At 37.8% G+C, this 10,279-nt stretch overlaps 1 protein-coding gene across 1 annotated transcript; it reads right to left on the reverse strand.

Annotated features, from left to right (window-relative positions):
• Positions 1–1,633: 1,633 nt before the first annotated feature.
• On the reverse strand, positions 1,634–7,727 carry LOC138026581 (peptidyl-prolyl cis-trans isomerase FKBP2-like). Its single transcript, XM_068873986.1, has 6 exons — positions 7,426–7,727; positions 5,767–5,857; positions 5,625–5,646; positions 3,966–4,012; positions 2,573–2,608; positions 1,634–1,794 (listed from the first exon to the last, which is right to left on the reverse strand). The coding sequence occupies exons 1-6, from the start codon at positions 7,594–7,596 to the stop codon at positions 1,733–1,735; spliced, it is 429 nt and encodes a 142-aa protein (XP_068730087.1). The 5' UTR covers positions 7,597–7,727; the 3' UTR covers positions 1,634–1,732.
• Positions 7,728–10,279: the final 2,552 nt, after the last annotated feature.

The following is a 10,279-nucleotide window of genomic DNA, read 5'->3' on the forward strand; positions in this document are numbered from 1 at the left end:
GATAAAGGCAAAAATAACCACCATAAGAAGGATGTGCGACCTTGCGTTTCAAACGTTAGCCCCAATTTGCTCTGACCAATTCGAAAGGCTAACGGTTGACTCCGGCAAACGTCACCCCAATTTACTTTTATTAAGCCGTTTGATAAAACCAAATTTTCGTGCTTACGACACCAGTTTTTCTGCATTTTGTGCCATTTGCCATTGGTGACCGCAGAGTCTCTGCTGATCTTGTGGTATTAAAAGACCTTTTAAGCAAAAATATTACCTTATACGACAGCAAGGACTAAAACTTGCTATGCAAAGCCGCTGTGCACAATGACGTATCCGCACAACTTGGCGCTGTGGAGTTTAAGTAGGGTTGTTCTTCCAGGGACGCCTGGAGGTTAAACTTCCTTGATCACAGGCCATCGTTGCAAGCCGTTTCCAAGGAGCCTCCACCTGGTGATGATCACATTAACCCTTCATCACTGAAAAATGCTTAGCCCAAGTCGATAACCTTGGTTAGGAGGCAAAGCCTGCTATTTTATTTTGGCTCCCTTGGGTCCATAATCTGCTACGTATTTCGATAAAGGGGACTGAATCTGCTGGGACACTAGGTCAACCGCCATCAACTTTGGTCAAGGATCCAGTTTTATTTATAACAAGACGCCTGGAGGCTTTCACGTGGGGATGGCAATAGTGGAGTTGCGTGCTTCTCCAAGTTTTCAGCTCTGAGCACACGCATTGAGATTGGAGGTTGGTTTTGGATAGCGCATGTTCAGAACAATAAATTGGTACTTGCGCTTCAATTACACTCACTTTCCTCGTTTTGTCGTGTCCCTCTCTATCAAAAGGAAAAGATATCGTCCTTCTCTGCCACAACCGATCTACCGTTGTTTTGAGTGAGTTTAGATGTTAAGTCTTGATTCACAATAAAACTTTGCCATTGGTTGTAATGAACTCGTGTTACTCACAAGTCGCGTGTAACGTTGAAAGCTGAAAAACATTATTAACATGCGATTTTAATCGTACGAAAAATATTTGACCAACCTTCACTTGCTGCCGGGATGGGGATGTTGACCAATTATTTTGTCCCAGGGGTGGAGATTTGAAATTTTTAAAATGAAATTGTCAAGATTTCCACCCCATGCCCGACCCCCCCTCCCTCGGGCTTAACATTAATAGGTGCATTACGGAGGTTGTAGGTTCAAATCAGTTGTCCTTTCGTTCGTTGCCAAGCAACTAGATTATCATCATTCTCATGTGCACACTACACCATTTACCATGATTTAGTTTCAGACTGCAAGATGGTGTTTTTAACTTATTTGCTGGCACTTTGAGATGTAGGAAATCGATTACGTATTTTAATAGAGTTCAACTTAAACCGTTTAGTTGACAGATCGGAAATGCGTTGATCAAATAACCAACGAGGATAATCTTTCATCATATAATGCGCACTCAAGCGAACCAGCGAGTAGTAGTGATTTCGTGAAAAAGGTTGTGACATAGGGGCAGTGTGATTATAAAGACTTTTACAGTACTAAGTAATTTGTCGTGGATTTCTAACGAGTTAAGGAGGCCATTGCCAACAGAGATCAGTTACCAGAAGCAAGAAAAATGAACGGACTTTAGCTAAACGACAATGAACACTACATAAGGTTGGTATTAATTCAGCATTTTAACGCCTTTATTAATTGAAAAGTTCAGTTACAAAATTCATCTTCTTTATGGATCTAAGAGTAGAGGGTGCTGATCATAATTCCGATTTGCCTTCTATCTTTAGTAATTCAACTTCAAAAATGAGGGTGGCTCCACCTGATAAAGAGATAAAGTCAAACACTCGATTAACTTCTATGGATATCAAAAAGGGGAGAGAAGTAAAGTTTACTCGTTTGATGTCCATCACAACAACGAACCCAAGTGTGACAAGTTAAATTAATCGATAAATGATACACATTCTTTCGTGAATCACTACTATCCAATCAGGAGCAAGAAAATAATTTTCTTGACTTTGTGATTGGCTAGTGTGTGCACTCAAACTGGCCGTTTCACTTTCTTTCCATTTGAGACCGTATGACGACCAACGTTTGTAGGCAAAGAAACGATTCCTATGAGTCTAACCACATGGGCCATTTTATGCAACAAAGTCATTATTGTGGAACAAAAGCATGATCGTCACAATCCAGGATTAACCAGAAATTGAGGCAATCACATTGAAGTAAAGAGTACAGCAGTAACAAAGGGCATTAGGAAGGAAAGCGCTGAATGGAATTTCTCATAATGTACACGCACCTGTTTCACACCAGAAGTTAATTAAGGTAAGTGCGGCAACAATAGATGGTTTTCACCTGACGTCACAGCAGCCATGTTGGTGCACAGAACAATAGAGAAAAAAGTCTTTTGGGAGTTTGAATCTATCATAATGCAAAAACATGAGCTATAATTTGGTTTAGTGCACCAAAATGGTCGTCTCGTCACGTGATTGATAACCACCTATAAGAGATGTTGTAAAGGATAGCGATGAATTAAATTTTACACAATGTACATTAATCTTTATCACATACAAGTGTTTCTGGCACAAAAGAAATCTCACCAGGAATCTTTGGAGGTGCTCCTCTTTCACCATAACCTAACAAAAAAAAAGGTTACTTGAAGTAAGAACACTAATTTACAGACATGGAGAGGCAGCTCCTCATCATTTTAATAGGGGGATAATAATTCCATTTAGCATTGATATTGTTTCATGGTTATTTTCTTGTTGTTTTACATATTGTAGCAATCAAATAACAATGATGATGATGATGATGATGATGAGAACAGTATCAGAACTGATGATCAGAACTGTATAGAAGTCAGTGTTTCTTGGAACAGTCATTATTTTGACAAATTCGATGAAGTGTAAGGTCTCTGAATGGGTCTTGACTAGAAGGTGACGATAATACAATGCATGAGAGGGCTGAATTCTGCGAATCCTGCCATTTTATTGGCTCTGGGAGCAGGGGGAATTTTTCTATCTTGCCCGCCAACCTGGGCAGAATCTTAGCCCTGGTTGCATGAGCTTGTGTAATGACCTTAAATTTTCATGTTTTCACACCGAATTTAGTGTTTCAATACAGATTTTTATTAGACAAGAAGCGTGCAAATATAATTTTAAAAAACATATAATTTCTCTTTGAAATGTTCAGTTTGTAAGTCACTTTCTGCATTCACTATCATGAGCGGTGCGAGTCAACAATTAAAATTTCAAGTGATTTCAGAGATGAAGAGAGAAAGGGAGAGAAAAAAAATAAATTTGTTATTTACCAGCTAAAGGTCGGTCCATATAGCGAAAAACTGTGACCTCGGTCTTGAAAAAGTTTACCTCGGTCAGTTTTTCGTTGTGCTGACCTCGCAGCTAGCAAATAACATATGTGTATTTCTAAGTCAATGACATCCTGTGAGAATTACTGAACAATGACCATGATAAAAATAATGATAATAATAAGTTACTTAGAGTTTCAAAGTTATTTGCCTGTGCACAAAGTACTCACTAGGGGTGAACAACATCCAAGTCCACCCAAAAGTTATGTCCCCCTTAAACCTTTTCCCTCCTACAACAACTATATAGATTTTACTCTGTCTAACACCAGATCATGTTACTCATCAGCTAAGCAGCACTGATGTCAACAGAAACAAAAACGTGACAAAATTATAGGTTTAATGAACAAAAAACAAATTAATCTGTAATCTGAATGACCCCTCTTCGCATTTTACATTTTGGTAAATCTTCCAGATTTTCCATGATTGTATGAAGCCACCTTTTAAATCCACCCTTAGGAATAAAGTAAAGACTTATTTTTAAGACTAGACTAGTGAAGAATAAAAGTCCAGCCACAGAAAACCAACCTCCAAAATTTGCACTGACGTAAGAATAGATGAAATTTCATGTTGTTGAGCTGTGATCAACTATCTGACTTTCATTTCAAAATTTAAGCGGATGGACTCACCGAGATCTGATGGAATAACAAGCTTCCTCTTCTCTCCCTCACACATACTAAAACAGCAAAAAATGTCCATTTAAATTACCTTCAAAAACGTATTATAAGGTACTTAACAGTCATGGGTAGAGATTTTCTAAGGTGGAAACTTCTTGGCCTTGCTTAGACATGGTTTTCCTTTACCCTGTAAAGAAACTTTATATGTCTAAAATATCAAATAACTGAACTAGTGAAAGAACTATATCACCAAACTCTTCCATGTGTGAGTGGACAGTCAAACTGTAGAATTTAATATAATATAATTATTTAAAGTTGAGTAACTGAAACAAGCATTTTGACGATGTGGAAAGCATTTCAGTGCAATACTTTACAGTTCATTCACTCTTTGTAAGTGTGGGTCAACCAGCACGGCAAGAACAGCAAGTTCTTTTATTAACAGCTTATTAGCTCCAACAAGTTTCATGTAGCTGGGTGGTGGAAAATCTAATTGGAAGGTTATAGATTCCACCCCTGTTAGGAGTGAGTCATGATAATATGAATACTCATCATTTTATTTATATTATAAACCTATTGTATGACCCAGATAGAAACAGATTACAAGATATCATGACTTGTACAGTGTACTAACCCAACCACCCCCCACCCCCCCCTCCCAACCCCATAAAGATATCACAATTACTTGTACTAACCAACCCCCACCCCTCCCTGAATTTAGGTAGGAAGTATAAATTCTAACTTCCCTCTGGTATACAAATGATGCTAGCATCAAAGTTAAGGGACAGAACTAAGGTTCATGAAGCTAAAAAGCACACCATACCTGAGCAGCTGATGCATAAAAATCAATTACTCTCACACTGACTAATTACAGTGCAACACACCTTACCATGGCCACCTAACAAAGATTTTTAAAACTTTAATATTTTCCAATCACGGTGGGCGAATTTGATTGACAGTCACCACTCCTTGTAAAGTTTGTACGGTTGTAAGTTGAACACCCTTGCATGGGTTGTTGAGTTGACGGATTTACACATAGTCGTCAAATGTGAAAGTTTGTTGGGTGGCCACGGTGAGGCGCACTGTAAAATGCTGTGTGAAATCACACAAGCCAGCAACATAAACTAGCAACTTACCTTAACTATTGTAAATTTTCGTATTAATTGTTGAAACGTTTTTTTGAATTATGAAAAGAAATGTTAACCTTTGAGAGGCTTTTTGATATCTGAGCGTGTGGAAAAGGAAAATGCATGACTCAATCTGACTTATCACACTATTGTGTTCAACACAAACTAGCAACAAAGGGAAAATTTATGTGGTAAGCAATTTGTTAAGCTGTGAAAGGCTTTTTTTTATCCCTATGGGATTAGAAATAATTTGCACTGACTCCTCACAAAGTACTAGTTAACAGTTTTTCAGCATTCCATGCCCATGCGTGACAACAAACATTTCTTTTGGAAAGTGTACTTGAATGTACATGTATCCTGGTAGAAAATACTGTATAATTTTAATTTTTTGTAGAGTTTTATCATTATTTAGTCTGATCAGTAGTCTTACCATCATTAGCTTTGGCTGACGTGTAAATCAGTTCAGAATCTGTAATTGTGCCATGTTATAGAAGTCTTCATTGTCTATTAAGAAAGTGCTATGATTCACAGAAAAAAAGCTACTTACTTCAAGAGACCTTGATCCCAACCTAAAAAATACAATAAAAGCTGTCAATTTTATAAAGTATTACACCAAGATATTTTTGACATCAGATAAACATTTCTAAACTTTAACTATGAGTATTAATAAATTATTTATTTCCATGAACCTTTGATGACTTGTCCAGCACCCAACGTGAAGACAAAAGGTTCACCTCGAGGAATGCTGCTATCAAATTCTGTTCCATCATCCAACTTTCCCTACAGCACAAAAGATACCAGAAACATGAGATTTAAATAATCAAGTATGATATTACCAAGGAGAAAATAAAAACCACTTTTTGGTTCTGAACATGCACATATGTAAGAACGTCTACATCATTTTGATCTGTTCATTTCATTGGAAGATGAGAGATTAAACAAACCCAAGCAAAGAAATTCCCAAAAAAATCATGGAGATTGAGTGTGTGACTGTTACAGGTATGGAATTAATCATATACCACAGAAAGGCAACCTTATGACTTGATTTAACTAATGAGGTATCAGTTTAATGCCCGTGGATGCTTAACTTTATAAATGATTGCATGATCCAGAATTGTACATGATTGGATACTTGGCAAACTGTTACAACCACTGTGACAAAAAAAAAATGTCAATCTTGATATACTGCCTCTCACATCTTGGCATTAAGAAGGATGGTTGAGGAGGTACTTATTTACAACAAGAATTTAAGCCCCCACCCCATTGGACATTACTAAACAACGAAAAAACAGCGAAATGGGGAAACGAAGCACCAAAACACCATGTATGACCCCACCATACATTGAATACTAACCAACAAAGGTTGGATTTGAGATTAAACATCGTTTTAGGCCTAATTAGGCCTAAAAAGTCATTGCTCCAAATCTCAGTCTTAATCTGAATCCTAACCTTAATCTCAATGAATTAGGAGTAATAACGTTTTAGGCCTAATTAGGCCTACAACGATATTTAATCTCAAATCCAACCTTTGTCGGTTAGTATTCAATGTATGCATGGTGGGGTCATATAATTATGGTGTTTAATGGTGCTCGACGCTTAGCTATTTCGTTGTTTAGTAATGCCCCACACCATCAAAGACTTTAAAGGGGCTGTGTCACACAATTAAGCGAAATTCAGTCACTGGAAACTGGCAACCAAATATTAAAAGTGAAATAACTTTAGAATACTGTTCAGTCTAACAGTTTTTCAAAGTTGACCTCTGTTGTTTGTCACTTAAATTATGTATGCTTGACAGACATTTTTTTGTCACAAAGCTTTGATGTGTTGTTGTTGCAGTCAAGGTCATTTACACCAACAAAAAGGAAATACTCTACAGGGGCTGTTAAGAGTACGTTTGAAAGTGAAGGGGGGAGGGGGGTAGGTTTTGGTAAGGATCACGGGAGTGTAAGGGAAAGGGGAAAAAGTTTAGAAGAAAAGAAAACCAATGGAAAAATGTGGGGGGGGGGGGGGGTATACAGCCCCTCCCAACTCTGAAGTCCTACAGGGAGATTCCCTAGCACCCTTTCTGTACTTTATGTCTGGATGGTGCCCTTCATAATACTGGACGGTTTCACCTTGAGAACTTTCAACGTTTAAGACCCCCATATTATAACAATATTATTCTCTCCAAAATGTTGATTTTTTAAAATTGGTATAGAAAGAAATTCCAATATTCAATAAGAAGTTTGAATTGAGATCCATCACAAAATAGACTGGGAGATAAAAATATCTTGCATGGTGCTCTTTATAACTGAATTCGCGGTGAAATCAAATAACCGTGCCTAAAATAACTGTAGATCATCACTTACAGTGTAGTGCATATGCAAAGTATCTCCACTTTTGGATCGCCTCGAACAGTTTTCCACTCTTTTCTTCACGCCGATCTGTAGTTTCTTTGTGTCCTTCTTGTCTGCAGCCAGCGCGTGATTCACCAGAGCGAGGAGCATAAACGCCAGGAAAACTACAACCAAATGGCGCATTTCTCTGCTATTTGCGAATAATTACGAAACTCGGGCTAACTAAAGCGATAAAAACAGCAAAATTGATGTAGGAGAAAATTCAATTTCCGAACTACAAAATTGCCAGTTCTTTTTTGCAATGGACGTAGGGGTAAACTGGGTACGAATAAAGGAACGAGTTGTGGAAGAATGGAATGGTGGAATGGCGAAATGACGGAAAATCGCGCGAAATTCTACAAGACAGAATATAACATCCCGAGCAAAATTCCAAAAAAAGTTTTGTTTAATTAAAAAGAAGAACCTCTTCCTTTTTGAGGTTCCGAGTATGTGTACAGTGGAACCCGTTAATACAACCACCGTTAAGGCATGGAAAATTGGGCAACCCTAAAACCAGGAATCCGGAACCCGGAATCACAGTACAATACAGATAGTAAACACTATCCTAAACATTCATAAAAGCTAACCTTAGGCCTAAATAGGCCTAAACAACGTTTTTAGGCCTAATTAGGCCTAAGGTTAGCTTTTATGAATGTTTAGGATAGTGTTTACTCTCTGTATTGTACTGTGATTCCGGATTCCGGATTCCTGGTTTTAGGGTTGCCCTGGAAAATTGGTTGTATTGACAGCGCAGGGTTAGGTTATGTTAGGTTTGGGTAGTACAATTATGGCCTGCAACTAGATGAATAATGTACCAGTCCTTTAATTTTGCTATAAATCAACCTTTCTTACAGTCATTTACAACATTATAACCTTAGTTCATTGCAACTAACTAAACAAGACCCTTGAAATGAGTAAAAAACACAACACAGAAATAAGATACATGTATCTTATCTCAACATCATGAATACCTATTCCTAACTGAGTGCAAGGGCCATCCTGTAAGTTAATAATATTACTACAAGCAATGTAGGGTCCACAATTTTTTCTAGTTACATTTATGGACAGTTGTAAATTAAACTGGGAAATGAAGGAACAAAGAGGGAAGTGATTGATTCATGGAAGCGAGAAAGTCTGTTTAAGGTGGCTTACTACAGTTATCCGAATATCAAAATTTTAAATCTGTGAAATTAAAGCAAAATTATGTCTCTTGTAAAGTGTTGGTCACTTAAATTAAATACAAATCTGGGGAAAACGCTTAATGACAGACTTCCTGGAGGGGGGACTGGAAACTAGACATTTCAAAGGCCTTTTTCTCAAAAACTAGCCGTACAACCAGGGTTAAAATTTTGCGAATTAGTAAACAACACGTAGACAAAACCGTCAACATTTTTTCAAAAAGTTCTAGCAGACAGGTTTTCAGTTACTATTAAAATAGACGAAAATCAACGTTTTTGTCATTTGTGAAAAACCTGTCTGGCAGATTTAACTATTTATTTCTAGATACATAGTTATTTTTTCTCGCTTTCGGGAAATCCTGAAATTTTGAGATGGGGTTGTATGGCTGGTTTTTGAGAAAAGAGCCTTTGAACTTTCTAGTTTCCAGTTCCCCCATCAGGAGCACGGTCACTATGTATAGCTTTTCCCCTGATTTGCATTTATGTGTTTGGTAAAATTACATTACATCAATTGCAGTGACTAACACTTCAGAAGAGACTTCCTGTTGCTTTAATTTCACAGATTCCCAAACCTTGATCTTTTTCTTTGGAAAACTGTAGTAAGCCACCTTAATGCCAGACTATTTTACTCATCAACCGGGGGCATCCTGTGGCGCCCAAAGAATGAATGGGTTAATAAACAAGCAGGAGTGTTTTATCAACCTGCAAGTTTATTGAACAGCTTCAAAAACATTCCATAAAAAGGGTGACACTCTGGAGTCCGAACAAAGGTTCAAATACCAGTACAGTAATAATAGACCATTTTACAGTTGTGTGCTTCGTTACCTAGCCTTTAAATGAAAGTGAGGCTAGTGTTGACCTTGTTAGGGCCGATTTACACGGTATGACTTTGTCGCATGCGACAACAGCTTACGACAGGCCCACGACATGATTTACGATTGTTGTGTACGTCAGAAAAAATGCCGTAGCATTTTAACCCTTTCAGGCCCGAGGGGTTCCCCATTGACGAGTAAAATCGTCTGGCGTTAGACAGAGTAAAATCTATTGGATGCTGTTAGCTTAACCCTTTCAGGCCCGAGGGGTTCCCCATTGACGAGTAAAATCGTCTGGCGTTAGACAGAGTAAAATCTATTGTTTTCAGCATTTTGTGTTTGTTTGTTTGTTATTGCTTTTTTTTTTTCCTGAGAATAATCTGTTTTCATTGGGACTTTTCAACTTCAACTTAAATAGATTCCCATGATATAAGATTTGCAGACGATCCAATCATTACTGAGAGGCGTAAGGGCCGATTTACACGGTTCGATTTTTGTCGCATGCAACAACGGCTTACGACAGGCCCACGACATGATTTACGATTGTTGTGTACGTCAGAAAAAATGTCGTAGCTTTTTACTAACATGTTTTAAAACGCTGCGACAATCGTAAGTCATTTCGTAGGCCTGTCGTGAGCTTGTCGCATGCGACAAAATCGTATCGTGTAAATCGGCCCTTATGATACAGACCTCCCAACTTTTCTTATGTTAATGATGTTTTTGTGTAAGAATTTACATAAGAAAAGCAGTGAGACCTGTATCATTTAATGGCCAGGTAACTAAGGACGCAACTGCAAAGAGGTCTATTGTGAGAGGAGAACATTATCACACAAGAAA

Source organism: Montipora capricornis, chromosome 12 (genome assembly GCF_036669925.1).
Source record: "Montipora capricornis isolate CH-2021 chromosome 12, ASM3666992v2, whole genome shotgun sequence".
Classification (NCBI taxonomy): domain Eukaryota; kingdom Metazoa; phylum Cnidaria; class Anthozoa; order Scleractinia; family Acroporidae; genus Montipora; species Montipora capricornis.

Coding starts and splice junctions, on each gene's coding strand:
- LOC138026581 (XM_068873986.1), bottom strand. CDS start 7,596: ATGCGCCATTTGGTTGTAGTTTTCCTGGCGTTTATGCTCCTCGCTCTG. Junction 4,013..5,624: donor TGGGATCAAGGTCTCTTGAA/GTAAGTAGCTTT, acceptor TTGCTGTTTTAG/TATGTGTGAGGGAGAGAAGA. Junction 2,609..3,965: donor TGTTATTCCATCAGATCTCG/GTGAGTCCATCC, acceptor TTTTTTTGTTAG/GTTATGGTGAAAGAGGAGCA.